The following is a 15927-nucleotide window of genomic DNA, read 5'->3' as shown; positions in this document are numbered from 1 at the left end:
TCAGCATAACACTTTGGTAGCCTAATTTCTTTGCATGGAAAAATCATGTATGTATTTTTAGTTTTTACAATCTGCCAGTACTGTCCCATTTCCGGTAGAAATGAAGGAATCAATTTAAATGAGTGTAAACATCTACTCTACTTTCTTTTCTATTGACACTTTCTAAGAATTTCCAATAAGATGAACATGTGTTGGAAGAGAGAACTTGGGCGGAATATAGAGTCTGCTACCCTGCAGCTAATAGCCAAAGCATGATTAGGGATGATATTGAAATTGGGAACCAGCTCAAGAAGGCTAATGCTACTGAAATCTGGTACTTTTGGCATTCCTCTCCAAAATGGCAGTGTCCCAGATCATTAAAGTATAAAACCGTGATGCCAGCTGAGGAAGACGCTGCAGCTAGAGATAGTGTTGCTGTTACCTGTGGACAGTGGTCAAGAAGACTTGTAATTGAAAGATCATAACATCAGAACTCGTGCTGTATGTAACAAACCAATGAATAACTAGTAAGAGTAAAGGTTAAGGCAGAGGCTAACCCAATCTCCAACTACAAAGAGGCTAACCAGTACAGCGTTGTGGAGGACCTTTTTTTTCACCAAGGCATATGCATCCAATAAAGCAAGCACAAAACTCCAAATGACTAGTAAACCCATTGAAGCTATCAAGTAACTGTAATACAAAAGGAGCACTCAGTAGCAAGTTATTCCACATTCAGCATCCAACCAAGCTAGTGATGAACAACACAAGTACATTTGCAGATCATCATATCAATAGTAAAACAGTTCATGACATAAATATTTTCATAAGGAAAAACAAAAGTGTTAGGATCTAATTGCAAGGTATGCGAATTGACTATTGAGTCCTACATTCATAGTATGAGATTCTAATGTGGAGTTTACAAGGTTTTGGACTCTCCAACTAAAATGACTACTTTTTGTGGTGTGGTTTTCCCAAGGTTTTTATCAATTGATATTAAGAGTTTCTAACAAGCCGCCTGCATTAGGATCCAATTGCAAGGTATGGGACTTGAGTTCCACATTGGAAGTATAGGGTTCTAGTGTGGACATTCTCTTCCAATTATAACAGCTAACTTCTATGGTGTTTTTCTCCCAAGGTTCTTGTCAAAGAGCATCAACATGAAGCAAAACAATACTAAAAATATGCAGTTATATCACACTCCACAGAGGTTTTACTGAAGACATCCCTTTTTGGCCATCACCCTTCCCAATCTCATTCTCATCTCCAAGCCTAGTTCCATACCCAGCTGAGCTGGGTTCATTTTTTATATTCAGAATTCCATTGTAAGTTCAATCATCATTTGCATGGAGAACCAAAGCTCATATAGCATTTCCTGTTTCATTTCTTCAATTTTTAGCATTCAAGCATACACTGATAAACAATCAGAGCTTAAAATTTAACGTCAACAAGATAAAGTCGAACTTTTTAAGCAGTAACCATGATCTAAAAGTAGTATTCATGGACTTTAAGGGGCGGGATAAAGAGACCAATAAAGAAGGAATATCATGTGAACATGTCCAATAATGAATCTGACTGAACTAAGATACATCACACCTAATGAGTAATCTATTGAAACAAAAAACAATCACCTCATAGTAATGTTCAGTGTAAATTGTTTCCCACAGTAAGTGTGTCAAAATCTTTAAGCACACCTTGTGTGTCGAAATAATTAAAAAGATGTATTTGAAATTGAATGGTTAGTTGGTCCATGATCTATTGTTCTAACAATTTGAAAATCAATAAACAACCACAATTGTGCATACTGCTGGTACGAATAGTTGGGAACTTGGGATGCTACCCAAAATGAGTAACACAAGTATGATGATTTCAGAAGTATTATGGTGGCCAAACATTGAGAACATCTTGTCTGACCACTGAATTTGACAGAAAAAGGTCCCAAGAAACATCATAAACTCTTCTAGGTGAGGTTGGGTAGTAGTGGTTCCATGGCAATAGTCAAACAATCAAAGGGCAACCCAGCACACGAGGCTCCCACCTAGTGCGATCTAGGGTGGATTAACAAGCATAGCCTTAACCATGCAAGCTACAAGGCAGCAACCTTACCATTATGCCAAAAACTCACCCTCCAATAGTCAAACAATCAGTCTTTATTTTGATATCCTTTTTTTATAAACATGTGAGCCAGTAATTAATTAAAACTGCACTTTATTGCCAATACTATGGAGAAATAACTAAAGATTAAGGAGGGACAGGCACAAAATTTCCACTTCTTATTTCCTACTGATTTAAGAATGAAAGATGTGGTACGGTAAATAATGTTTTGGTGGAATGTTTTTAAGAACTTTACATCTAAGTTTCATCAAAATGTAAATAGGACCTAACTCACGAGAAGATGCTATTCTCATTCCCATCATCCTCACAACCATGAATAACCTTTCAGTCCTTTCCTTTTGTAAGACATCCAGGTTCAGAAGCTCATTGTGCTAATCCAACAAATCACAGTTGTTATTTAATCCACCGCTATATTATAAATTTGAGTCAACATTCTTGAAAGTAGGATAATTTCTCTATACTCTCCTCCTCAAGTAGCCATGTATGTATCTTTGCAATTTTGTTATACATGTCAAACCAATATCTTTCCCTCCTTGGTTAGTAATTCAATCAGAAGGCATTTTAGTTTCCTCAATTTCTTTAAGCAATGCTCAATTTTCATCAATACTTATTAAATATAATGAGACATTTGCAAACCACTAGTAAAGGAATCTTCTATCAATTAAAACAAATTTTGAGATTTTCCAAAACTAAAAATTAAATGCGTGCATAATTTATAGTTTACAATAAAAATAATCTTCTACCAATTAAATAAAAAAAATTCTGAAATGCATTTTGAATATTTTACCTGTATTTAAAAGTACCCGTGATATATGGAAAACTTGCTAGTTATTCTTACGGAGACCTATGTCAATAAGGTTAAGTGCTAATTAGTGAATTTTTATACAAAATACATTTTGTTTTTAAGTCACAAAAAGTTATGATTCACATCTATTGTATTGTATCCAAAAGCAAGCTTCAAGGATATCAGAGTTCCCAATTCCCAACAACAACAATGAAAAATTCCCCGTACAAATTCCAGTCACGACGACTATAACAAAGTGCTAACTAAACTTGCATGAAAAAGCTAAATTGACTTGCATGCATAAATCAAAATATGAAAACGAATCGACAACAATCAGGTGCATAACATATATGACTAGTGAGTTTGAGAATATGATCAATACTGCAACAAAATCACACCGAAAGAGATAAATGCATGAAAAAGTTCCAGAAAAGAAACATCTTCAATTACCAAAAAGCCGTAAAGTTAAAGAAACTGGGAGTGGTAGCCATGGAAGCAATTGATCCAGCAGCAAAAACGAACTGTGATATCCTTAGAGCCAAACCAAGACCAGTGCCCGGTGTCCCAGGGAAATCCTTCATTTTTCTCTCCAAATCTTAGATTCTCAATGGCTAAGGATGAACACCCATCATCTTCATATTTGACCCAAAAAAAAAAAAAAGAAAATAGATGGAGACCCAGAAAGGAAAAGGGGAGAAATTTGAGGTGCAAAGGGAAATTGAAATCTGGGGAAAGCAAGCAGAGAGTGTGACGAGCAAAACAAGACAATGAAAATGAAGAAATTACGTTAGAGAAGCAAGTTAAGTTGGCAAATGACAATAGTCAAAAGTGTGAGCAAAGGAACAGAACAACCTCGGTTGCTTGTATTTGCATTGGTCTTTCTGGCACAATGAAAGTGAACTCTCACCCACGCGTCCCCAATAGCGTGCAGCTTATTCTACAAAAGTGTGTGGACGGTGGACCCACTACACGCCAATACGTATTTCACTTTCATGTCATACATTCTCTTGGAAATTGTCTTCGCTCCATCCACAATTTTAGTATTGTCGACTTCCTTGCCTCTATACGTCTTTTTACTATTCTTTAAGTTATATATATTTTATTGAATTTTATAAAGAAAAAATATTCAAGTACCATATATCTTAGACTTACAATCAATTTTTTTACACCAGCACAGTTACTAATGATGAGCAAAATTAAACTCCTTTGAAAAATAAATTTTATATAAGGAGTTATCATATCAAAGTCAAGTTTATAATATGGAATTATAATGAAACAGATTTTCAAATTAAAACAATCTAAGTCACCATATTCGATAGTGCTCCATCGTATCCAAACAAATTATAAGCGATCTACATATCTCAAATGGTTGTTACTTATTATTGTAAAAATAAAACTGAGTTTGTTCCTATTGATAAAACTAAGAAAGTTGGAAAGTTAACGGGTAACTAAAAGTTAAAAAAATAATTTATTAAAATATAAAATAATATAAAAATAATAAAATTCTGATCTATTTAAAAAGGTAATAAGAAAGTTAAATATATGTATTGAAAATAAAAATAAAAGGAAATATAAAAAATTAAAAATTACTAAAAAATTATTTTAAAAAATATTTACTAAACAACCAAACAAGATAAGTAAAAAAAAATGAAAAATTAATTAAAATATCTTGTTTTGCTCGTTAAGATGGAGATGAGCAAATTCAGGAGTGCTGATTTGCAGAACTATTTAGGTCCAAGAAGACACCTTCGTTTGTTGGAGCAGTACAGAATTGAAATTAGGCATCATTCTTCTTTGACTATACATAATTCATGGATACTTTAAAACACAAGAATAGCAGGCCCTTCTAGACTGTGACAAATCCTCCTCTCCCTCCTCAATTTGACTATCTTAAGCAGCCACCGAATCCTGAAGAGAAGTTCCACATCACATAATAATCTACTTCACTTTCTGCTTTAGGATGGTTCACTAAAATAATCTACTTCACTTTCTGCTTTAGGATGGTTCACTAAAACTCAACGGAAAACTTTCTACTTATTCCCCACACAATAATTTTCAAATACATAAAAGTCAAGGGTAACCTTCCCCTGCCTGTACTACTGGCAAAAATTGACAAATAGGATCCAATAACTAGTCTAAGATTACTCAAGAAAAATCTAAATATTAGCGAGCACCATTTTCATAATGGGAAGATTTTTAAAATTTCAAATGATACGATATTTATTTTTCTTTTGATTACAAGAATAGACAAATTCTATACCATAAAATGGAATAAGTGGGAAGGCGCAGAAAGAAAAGTTCCTAAAGAAAAGAGAACTAGATCTACTAATGAATGAGAGAAGAAGGGCTTAGAAGGAAAAACTTAGGAATCCAGCTCTATTGGTTCTCAGCTACTCCACCGAGGGCTCGTGAATTATCAAAATTACATTATAAGTACCTCTGTTAGATTGAGGGCAAAATGAATATATGATCTTGAAGCATAAACTTGTGAATTGTGATGTATATTCCAGAGGACAAAATAAAACAAGTGTGAGAGAGAAGAGGACTATTATCTATTAGGAGTTGGAGGTAATCCAAGATAGTCAAATATCCGTAGCTGAATAGTCAAATACCTATCATTGCAAGCAGAAGAACCCTTTAGAAAGTGAATAGTAAAGACAAAGAATAAATGTACCTTGTACCACCTATCTATATTTTTAAAGGCTAGAACGGAACAAGAGCATGAATAAATACATGGTCAAGCAGTATTCTGCGAGATATTGATGGACTTTTATGTTGATAGAATGCTCATCTATATACCACTATATCTGGATTCCTAAAGCACGCCTCTACTTCTTGATATAATTCAAAACTATTTAATATGCTAAATGAGTTCAGGATCAAAATATCTTGTGAAACAGTTTTTTCATTTATGTTGGACAGTTACAACAAAAATTCTTGGGAAGAAATAACTTGGTAGGCAGCGAATACATTGTTTGCCCCAATTTGCTCATTCTTTACCTGCATCAGTAGAAAGAAATCATCCTATTACAATCTCAATTCAGATATATATTCTGAATTTAGATAATATTGTTCCATGTCTTGTTTTCTATGAATTTGTTGGTATACTCCATAATAAATATTCTCAAACAGTTTTTACCTTCTCAATTTCATGACATGCATTTTCTACATATATATTTGAGGAAAAAAGAAATTCAACAAACCAAGCTACCTTTGCCATATTCCAGTCATCTTCACTTGGCAGAGATATATGGTGAGGTTGTTGTCATGTTTGTTGTGTTGTGTCAGGTGACAAAAAACTTCTTTCTGTGGTATGGCTGCATCAAGCATCAAAAGGTAGATGCCCACCTAGTTTGGCAATCAAGAACAAGCACTTTGTCATATATGGAATGTTTAGTCTTGTGCATGTTTCTTTAAACTTTTACTTTCTCTTGGGTGTCTCCTTCCATTTTCCAAAGTGAGCAACTTCTCTAACGATTTCAGTAGTACCACAGACTATACACAATCGATTTTCCACAAAGCATAGGGTATACTTGACCATACAATGACACAAAATAAATTATCCTGGTGAAATTTTATTTGAAATGTACTAAGATAGCATCATTTCTGCCTACAATTATCAGCGTCAAGGTGATACAACATATTAACGTGGGGTTTGTATCATGTATGCCAAGTTATTAGTCTCATATTAAGTAAAAAAAAAGTTGGGCATAAAGGCTGCAAATGTTGAAGTGTAAAAAAGCTGATTCTCGCATCCAACGGGCAATAACTAGCTACATTAAGATTCAAACCTTTCTAACGTGGTAGAAATTTTATAAAAAATAAAAATGGTCAGCAGCCCGAATGGCATGTCATATCGCAATTTAGAAATCAATAGGAGGGGAGTGTTGATCACTTTTTTAAATAAATAAATAATAAGTCAAAATAGTTAAGTTTTTTTTATCGATAAAAATCAAACAAAGGTATTTTTTATCAATAAATGTGAATTATTATTAACGAGAAGAATCCAACTTATAATTTTTTTTAATCACGGGTCAATTATATATCTTCAAAGAAAAATATGTAAGTGAGACTTTTAAGATTCTAACCTTTTAATTTAAGGCAAACTATTAATTCTTCTCATATTTCTGCAACTTTTTCAATCAACCCCTCTCTCAAGTTTTTTCATTAGTTAACTTTCTTTAACTTTAATTCTAATTAAAGAATGGTTTTTAACTATTTTTAACAAGAACAATTATTTATTTTAATCGTCATCCCATATTATTAATAATTTTTCAACCCATCCCTTAAGATTTATTTTATACCCCGAAATTCTACTCAGAAAAAAAAATCCCCAAATTCTTCATTAAAAATAGAAATCAACAAAATCCACTTCAAAAAACAACAACAACAACAAAATCGTACGGAGTCACGCGTACTTTAATCTTAAAGCAATTGCAAATTAAATTAGTTCAAATCAAAGGTTACTAAAAAAAATGAGTAAAGCGGTAAGTTTTTTTTTTCTTTTTTGAGGGAGTAAAATAAAGCGGTAAGATAAGCATATGTGATTATGACAAAAATAAAAGTGTTAAGCTTAAGCAGCATATGTGTTTTTCTTGCAAAACAATTTATTCCGAATGTCACAACCTTAAATTGTTTAACACTTTGACGAATCAAACCAAAAGACCAAAACCAAATTGACCTCAGTACTGTAGAACACTGCGACTCTTCACACTTTTCTTCTTCCCTTCGTCTTCAGCTTCTGCTTCTTCTCTTGTTGCTGCTTCAAAACAGTGAGAAAAATATGGGGTTCTCCTCCTTTCTGGGTCGCGTCCTCTTTGCTTCCCTCTTCATCCTCTCAGCATGGCAGATGTCAGTCCTCTCTCTCTCTCTCTCTCTCTCTCTTTAGATCCATTCGTTTATTTTTATTTTATTTTTTCTTCATGACGTTCAGATTACTTCCCCGTCGAACTTTTCGTTTTTTTGCATCTGGGTTTTTCATTCGTATTTGTGTTTTCACTTAGAGACACGTAGATATAGTACAAACCCATGATGTTGTTTAATGGTTATATTGATTGATAATTGGGAACTATGGTGAGCTGTTCAAGTTTAACGATGCATCTTTGTCTCTGGTGCTTCATGGTTTTCTTTTATGTAAATTATTAGTTAATTAATTCGTTCTCTTAAGTATGCCAGCATGTTGGGATATTGTTATTATATATTAGCAATTAGCAACAACAGCAGCCAAACCCTCCTGAAACCTTGAGTTGCACTTGAAATATGGGTTTAATGTTGCTTTTCCTTGAGTTGCTTCCTTCAAATCATTGAGAATTTTCAGGCTTGCGATTAGTACTGAGTTTGATATCAAGTTAGGTAGACTACAAATTTATAGTTTAAATGGCTCATTTAACATGGGTTGTGGACAAGTTTTTGCCTAGCAGAATATACAAGGAGCTATGAGAGTAATGAGACAGTAATAATACGATGAACCGTTCTAAATCTTGATAATTTGTTTGTTATTACTTTGTAGTTTTTGTTTGTTTTAGTCAATAGTAATATTGACTTTTCTTTACTAGTCCTTCTGAAAGTCCTGTTTTTTCTTTAATGAATTCTGCAGTCTTTAATTTAATGTTGCATTTTGTCTATATTGGGGTATCGGTGGTCCAGGGTGGATATTGAATATCAGAGCTTAATAGAAGCCTAGCTGTGTTAAGAAATCAACTGATAGAGTTAGAACTCAGCTGGCTGGTTTTCCAGTGGTATTTGTTACATAAATATATGTGGGCCCAAAAATGTACCATATGCAATTTGTGCTGAGATTGCAACTCTACTAAATTCTATTGCTCTGATATGATGTCTTGGAGACTTGTTGATTAGAAATTTAAAATGCATTTCTGTAGCCAGCCTCAGCCTTTTTCAGCAGTTTTAAGTCCTGTTACTTTATTTTGTAACTTGGTGGTGAATCACCGGGTTGATGTTTATGAATGAGCATATAGGCTGTATACCAGGTACCTTGTGACAAGATTTTAGCCTATCAAATGTTGTGTTGTTAAAGTAATTATTAGTTTGCTAATAATACTATTGAAGCAACATTTAGTATTTTTGTATTTATATAGAATGTATGTTGCTAGGTTTAATGAATTTGATGACACTGGTGGACCCATTGCAAAGGAGTTGATTCCCAAGTTCACTGTTCTGAAGAGAAATTTATCCTCCAAACTGGGGGTAAAGACACCAGATATTAATGTAAGGCCATCTTTTCTCATATTATACATTTCTTGGAATTGAATTAATTTTTACTTGTATATGCCTTTCTGATTAAAATGTTAAATACAGGTGCGGTCAGTCATTGCCTCTATCATATTTCTAAAGGGGGTTGGAGGAATTCTATTCGTGCTTGGCAGTACATTTGGATCTTATCTTCTGGTAAGGGCTTGCTCTCCTAGGTTTGAAATGAATAAAAGTTGTCATTCTTAAATTTACTTTTCCAGTTTTGATCTTTGTTTTGGTCCTAAAGAATTATAACCCTGATTACTTTTTTTTCCTCTAGCTCTTGTATCTGGGGCTTTCTACTCCAATTCTATATGATTTTTACAACTATAGATCTAATAACCCTGAATACTATTTACTGCTGAATGATTTCATTCAGGTATGTGAAAACTATTGTTATTTCATGTGTTTCTATCTAATGATTTTACCTGTGTAACTTAATATAATGTGTTCACTTTGGATGGCAGAGCACAGCACTTTGTGGTGCATTGCTATTTTTTATAGAGATGAAGTACTCGATTACCAGAAGACAAATCAGGAAGAAGACCCCAAAAGCAAAGACAATTTAGAGATTAGAAAGCATTGTGTATCTGTTTTCAGTGAAAAGGTTATTAAATTTCTTTGTTGTTGTGTTATGGAATTATTGCTTAAACCTTTTTGCATTGATGATTTTTGTATGTTGGCACATAATTTGATTATGAATATGCTTAATCATTCTCATACCATTTTGTTGTACTTGCACTAAGAATAGCTATTAACAGAAGCTTTGGTTAGATTTGAAATACAATAAAATATGATATATACAAGTGTGTACTTCCGATTTGAGAGTCCTGATTTGGCGAGTTTGGAGTCACTACTTTCTCTGGAGTCTCAAATATTATCATAAATTGTTGTTTATATGCCACGTTTTACCTCATGTCCCTTACATTCACGTTGGGATTAACAAAATCAGAAGCCAAGAATGTGTTAATTAACTTAATCACTCATAATAAATTTTTAACCAATTAGAGCAAAACAGTTTTCTGCATTATTTAACCATGACTAGCTTATACTATTTAATCTTGACTGACTTCACCATACAAAACACTGCCATAATTTGAATATGGTAAGATTGAACGCTTCAAATACTTTGCTTCACATTCCAAAGGAGCGTTATTTGCGCATTATATACACACGTATTATGTTGATCAACAGACTTGTTTCGCATCGATGCCCAATTATATGACCACCATTCAACTCTTTTAGGTGAAAGTGAAACTAATTTAATTGCATCCATGTTACACTCACTTTCTTTACACTCTCCAATCAACTCTCTTCCTTTGCTTTTTCCCCTTAAGTTTTTGGAAGATACCGACATGAAGCTAGTAATAATTTCCTGTAGCCAATTGACAAATAGAGACACCTTGCCCAAAGCCATAAAAACTGATAACATAATATTTTGTGAATGGTTTCCATGTAGGTTAACCAATAGGAGTGAAAGACAAATTTCATTAAAAACAAGAATGAAAAAAAGTGGGAAGGAAAAAGACTAGGGTACATTACAACAACAAAAATGTCGTTAAAATTTTTCTAGTTTAGGAACTATTAATTACTCAATCAGTTAATGACATGTTCAAAGAATGGTTACCTAGTAGCCACTATTGATTTGATTAACCACTTGAGCAGTTAATTACTCCTAAATTGGAAGTAGAGAAAAATTTGCCTCCACCAAGTTGAAATTCTTCCCAAGACAAAGTGTACATCATGAGTGAGGCGTATTTCTACATAGCCTTGGAGAAAGGTGAGAAGTTGTTCGAATAACCACCTAGATCAGCCCCTCTGACAATTTTCTTTCGGGGGAGGGGGTGTTATATGACAACAAGTTTTATTTTATAAATAAATGGATCAAACAATGAAGGGGTGTTACATGACAAGTTGTTTTATTTTATAAATAAATGGATCAAACAATGAAGGGGTGGACTCACACTTCGAATGGTTTGTTCACGTGGCATAAAGTCCAGTGTCAGTCATCCCCTGGAGCAACTAGACTACCACCATCAGTGCTTATGGACTCAGCACCTGAACATGATATTAAAGCTGGAATTTTTTCTTTGCTAAGGCCATCAATTTCCTGTTCAGTATCCTCAGTTTCAGTGATTCCAACATCACTGTTCAATTTTTTACCATCATTTATTTCAATATTGACTTGAGGACCTGAAAATCTATTGGTACCAGATTCATTGGCAATTTCTCTTTCATCTGACAAGCATCTACAGCAGTCAAACTCATCCAGCTCATACAATTGGCTCATTAACCCTTCCCTCCATGATATCCTCATTTGGGATTGTGAAGCATTCTCTGTTGTAGAACTAGATAACCAAGGATCTTGACCCTCCAAAAAATTTGGACGTTTACTGAGATCAATAGATTCACAAGGCATAGTTAAAAAATCAAATTGGAAACTTGAATTAACAGAATCCTCCAGGGGCATAGAAATATTGAGAAGTAAGCTTTCTGATAGAAGTATTTTGCTGGATGAGTTAAGGCCAGGGTTAGAAATATCTTCCTTTCGTTTGTCTGCATGCACCAATGACAATCCAACATGTAAATCTGAACTAGAATCTGACTGTGGAGTTTGAATAACATTTCCACTACCAAATGAATTCAGGGAAAATGGAGAATTCTCATCAATGAGATTATATCTATCAGTTTTTCCTTTTCCTGAGCTGCCTGCCCTACAAATAGGTGTGGGATTGGGAGAAAACAATAAGGATGAATAAGAAGGCGATAATATGTAATTAGAAGGTACTTGAAATTCAGCAAGTCCATTTGGAGAAATTGAAGAACTGATTTTTCTCATGATACCATTAGCACCACCAGACAAATCACCGTTATCACTTACATTCCAAAAAGTTTTAGAACTGGATGATGGTGAAGTACTGGAAGCAAGAGTTGTGGATTCTGCTAGTCCCTGACTTTGATTTAGTCCATTTCCAAACTCCTTACTCGGAATTTTCTTTCCCTTGTTAAATGGAGAAGAAAGCCAATGCACTACAGCTTCAGTTGGCAAAGGTAACAAGGAAGGACTAGCATGGTCATTAGTATCAATTACTTTCTTCTTCTCATCATTATCAAAACTATTAGCAGCTATTTTATCACTGCATGAATAGTTCTTCTCTACAGTGAGAATCCCTCTAGGCCTACATTTCCTCTTGTCAACGACACCAGAAACAACATAGCCAGCACCATAACAAGCAGGTGTTGCTGTTTTTGGAACCAAAGAAGACCCACATTGTATCTCCGGGGAAAGAGAGTCATGAATTGGAGGTGTTCTACTATCCATTGAGTTTGGATTCTCCTCCACATCCCTAAAAACTCTAACATCCTCCAAATACGACCCAGTAACCTTTTTACTCAAAGGAGTCGAGTTTACAGCACCATGACCCAAATTGACATGGGCATGCTCACCAGCATTATCATTTCTCCCTCCCAAGATATCCTCCTTTTCCTTTAACTCCTCTGATGCAGATGGTAGTCTATGTAAAAGCTTGCCATGTTCATTCAAAGCAGAACAAGGCTTAGACTTTTGGCCAGTCCTAGAACCAGATTTCTTCCCAGACTGCCATTGGTAGAGGCACAGCGGGTTCTTCTTATGCGTCCGCTTCTTATCCGATGCAAGTGTCTTAGTTCTCAACCCAGCATTACCCTTTGGAAGGTTCTCCATGGAAGAATTAGATTTAGACTGTTTCGGTGGAGCTGCACGAGGAACTGAGCTGGGAGTTTTGGTGAGACTCTTGGGTCTGTGGACAGGGGTTCTAAAAGAAGAGGAAGACAAGAACCTGAGACAACCCTTTGGGGCTTCAGTGGAAACACTAGAAGAAGCATAACTACTGTTGCTGCTGCTGGAAATGCGGTTGAGATCCTGCAAAGGGCTTCTAGGACATGGCTTCTTTTTCGCACGGGATGGTGCAGCTGTGAATGGTGTAGGTGATGGGGGCAAAGAGGAATATTTCTTTGATGAAAATGCTTTACTCATGGTGAAGCCTGCAGGATCTACATCACATTGAACTGATCTCAATACATTAATTAATTAATTGCCATCACATTGACATATTCTGCATAAGCACACTAGCTTTTTTAATCTTTAACAGAAATTAGAAACCCAGCACACAAATGTAATCATGCCACAAAAGGGAGAATTATTACATGTATGGAAAATTCATGGCGTAGAATTTGCAACAGTGAATCATTCTCATTTCATTTCCAGAAATAGAAATGCGGTGAGAGATCTCAAAAACTGTTCTGTAAAACAAATTTCGAAAGTTGCTACTGCCACCACACCAATTTGGGGTTCTCCGGCGGCGAAGCTAGAGTGGTGAAGGACCGGAAAAGAAATTTTGAAAAACTGAAAACTCAATTTAGAAACAGTAACAAACTAAACATGGCGTTACCTGAGGAATCAGAAGGTGGATCTGAAGTATGAAGCAGCAGCTAGTGATCTCAAACAGCAACTCATTTCGACCTTAACGATGTGTCATGTGTGTTTGTTTGTTACTTTGCTTGGTTTCGCTGCGTTTAAATTTTTCACTTTAAACTTTAAAAATTAAAATAATGCATTAAAGTTTCATCGTTCGACTCGACCACTGGATAAAAAGACGACTCTACCCATTTACTTTGCCTCACAAAAGTTACTTGATCTCTATGTTGGAAATCAGAATTTCAACAATTAGATCAAGAGTTTAATAAAGATACATTTTAGTATAAAAATTATATTTTTAATTAATTATAAGTTATATTTTATAAGATTTTTAACATATTATTAAAAAAGTTAAAATATTTATTATATGTTATAATGAGTTTAATGATTATGTATTTTTAATGTAAGATATATTAGCTAAGTAATTAGGTATAAGCAGTTAAAGTTTGTTAAATTGTTTAGATAATATTTTTAATGAAAATACTTCATAGTTTATGATATAATATGAGTTATTTTATGTTACACATTTTATTGATCATATAATTTATTTTGTGTATAACATAATTGACTATAGTACCACATTATCCATTATCTGTATAATTAATTAATTATTGATTAATTGTACACATAATTAATGTGCGAAAGTAATTGATTATGTGTTTAATCAAATAGAAAAGTAGAAAAAGGATACTTTGATGTTTTTTTTTTTACCGCATACTTGATGATATTAAAACTAAAACCTAAGATTACAATTTTTTTAAAAAAATTGACATCAAAATATTTTAAAATTAAATTAAACATAAATTTATCTCCATTTTAACTAAACTTATTTTTGCTAAAAAAAACTAAACATATTTTATTTTTATTTTATATTTAAAAAAACTAAAATCTCATTGTCCCTTTATTTACGTCTCTTCTTGAAATTGCTTGATTGAAAATTAAAATACTCATTTTCGTCTTTAAATTCGTCAAACGCAATTGAAAGATGAAAAATAATAAAAAATAACAAATTAATCCTATGTTGATTTTTTTTTATTAACCCAAACAGTTGTACACATGTGATACTTCCATTGATCACATACTTCCATTAATCACTTAGCCGCGCTGGTGATTGACATAAGTCATCCACCTTATTGTCTCATATCAAAAAATTAATTTTTCAATTTATTTTATGAACTTAACAACTTATTATCATTTAAACCATTGAACTTAACCACATTTAATGACATTTTGGTTCCAAAACTTGGCACATACTTGTCATTTTTGTTTCTGAAAATATTTTTAAATTTTCAAATAAGTCTTATATTGCATGAAATTATTAACATAAATATTATCATATTCTTTTATTTCTATTATTTCTACAATCCTATTATTTGAAATTGTTATAATCATTTTCTTACATACCTTTTGTAATTTTCACATCAAAATTCAATGATTTTTATAATTATTTTCTTACATATCTCTTGTAATTTTGATGACACATGATAATCATTAAATAAAAGCATCAAGTAGACAAAATCGTCTTAGTTAAGAGATAAAATTAATGATAAAATTAAGGTTGTTATTTGGATATAATCTTAAAATAAGTCACATTGAGATGTGTTTTTATTGCTTTAATCATATAATATCATTCAACTTATTTTATCACATTATATAATTAAGTTTAATTTAAATTTTTTATCTTTTACAATTAAAGACTAAAGATATTTTTTAAAGATCGGATATTTTTATTTTAAATTTTAATATAATATATTTCAAAAACATATTTTAATTCGTAATTCTAAATCTAATCTTTCGTGCGTTCTATCAATATTAACTACCATCTTCACATAATTTTTTTATAGCAAAAATTGAATACTTTAGAAAGAAAAGTTCAAAAACATCATATCTGATGCCCAGCTTAACCTCAAACAAGAAACAAGGATGGCAAAATTATAGCAGGTAGAACATTCCAAAAATGGAAAATGTCTACCAGCGCAGGTATTAAAAAAATGAGCTGGTCTAAATATCAATAGCCATTAATAATTTAATCATTATTTTCCTTGTCTCTATCTCCACCACCAACCTTCTTTCGCTTCACACGTCCTCGACGACCACCACTTAGCGGACTGGTTAGTGACAAGTCAGCATTCCCCACCTCTACGTAGGTGAGGTTTAGAATTAGGAAAATTACAAATTAATTAGGAATTAAAGTATCTTTTTAAAATATATTAAATTAAAAATAAAATATTAAATTTACAAAAACTTCCTTATATTTTAATCTTAAAAAATGAAAAATTAAACTTAATAATATGACGTAACAAAATAAATTACATAATATTATATAATTAAATAATACATAAGACAT

General features: G+C 33.0%; 3 protein-coding genes across 5 annotated transcripts; 1 reads left to right on the top strand and 2 right to left on the bottom strand.

The window, feature by feature from the left end:
* Window positions 1-3780, bottom strand: LOC100789012 (CASP-like protein 5B3). Its single transcript, XM_003556302.5, has 3 exons — window positions 3326-3780; window positions 537-669; window positions 1-421 (listed from the first exon to the last, which is right to left on the bottom strand). Exons 1-3 carry the CDS (start codon window positions 3454-3456, stop codon window positions 227-229), a joined length of 459 nt encoding a protein of 152 aa, XP_003556350.1. The 5' UTR covers window positions 3457-3780; the 3' UTR covers window positions 1-226.
* Window positions 3781-7534: 3754 nt separating this feature from the next.
* LOC100526950 (uncharacterized) lies at window positions 7535-9930 on the top strand. Its single transcript, NM_001249472.2, is given in 5 exon segments — window positions 7535-7726; window positions 8986-9100; window positions 9191-9280; window positions 9405-9503; window positions 9592-9930. Coding segments are annotated over 5 exon segments (474 nt in total). The 5' UTR covers window positions 7535-7658; the 3' UTR covers window positions 9694-9930.
* Window positions 9931-11026: 1096 nt separating this feature from the next.
* On the bottom strand, window positions 11027-13707 carry LOC102662651 (uncharacterized). 3 transcript variants are annotated; one of them, XM_006606303.4, is made up of 3 exons: window positions 13555-13707; window positions 12006-13156; window positions 11665-11838 (listed from the first exon to the last, which is right to left on the bottom strand). In XM_006606303.4, the coding sequence occupies exons 2-3, from the start codon at window positions 13137-13139 to the stop codon at window positions 11809-11811; spliced, it is 1164 nt and encodes a 387-aa protein (XP_006606366.1). In that variant the 5' UTR covers window positions 13140-13156; window positions 13555-13707; the 3' UTR covers window positions 11665-11808. The 3 variants fall into 3 exon arrangements, with proteins under 3 accessions (XP_006606364.1, XP_006606365.1, XP_006606366.1); XM_006606301.4 differs by having other exon boundaries at window positions 11027-13156; XM_006606302.4 differs by having other exon boundaries at window positions 11027-13171; window positions 13555-13689.
* Between the last annotated feature and the right edge of the window lie 2220 nt (window positions 13708-15927).

This window comes from Glycine max, chromosome 20, assembly GCF_000004515.6.
Source record: "Glycine max cultivar Williams 82 chromosome 20, Glycine_max_v4.0, whole genome shotgun sequence".
NCBI lineage: Eukaryota > Viridiplantae > Streptophyta > Magnoliopsida > Fabales > Fabaceae > Glycine > Glycine max.
Note: the sequence above shows the minus strand (reverse complement) of the source record. Positions and strands in the feature narration are given on the sequence as shown.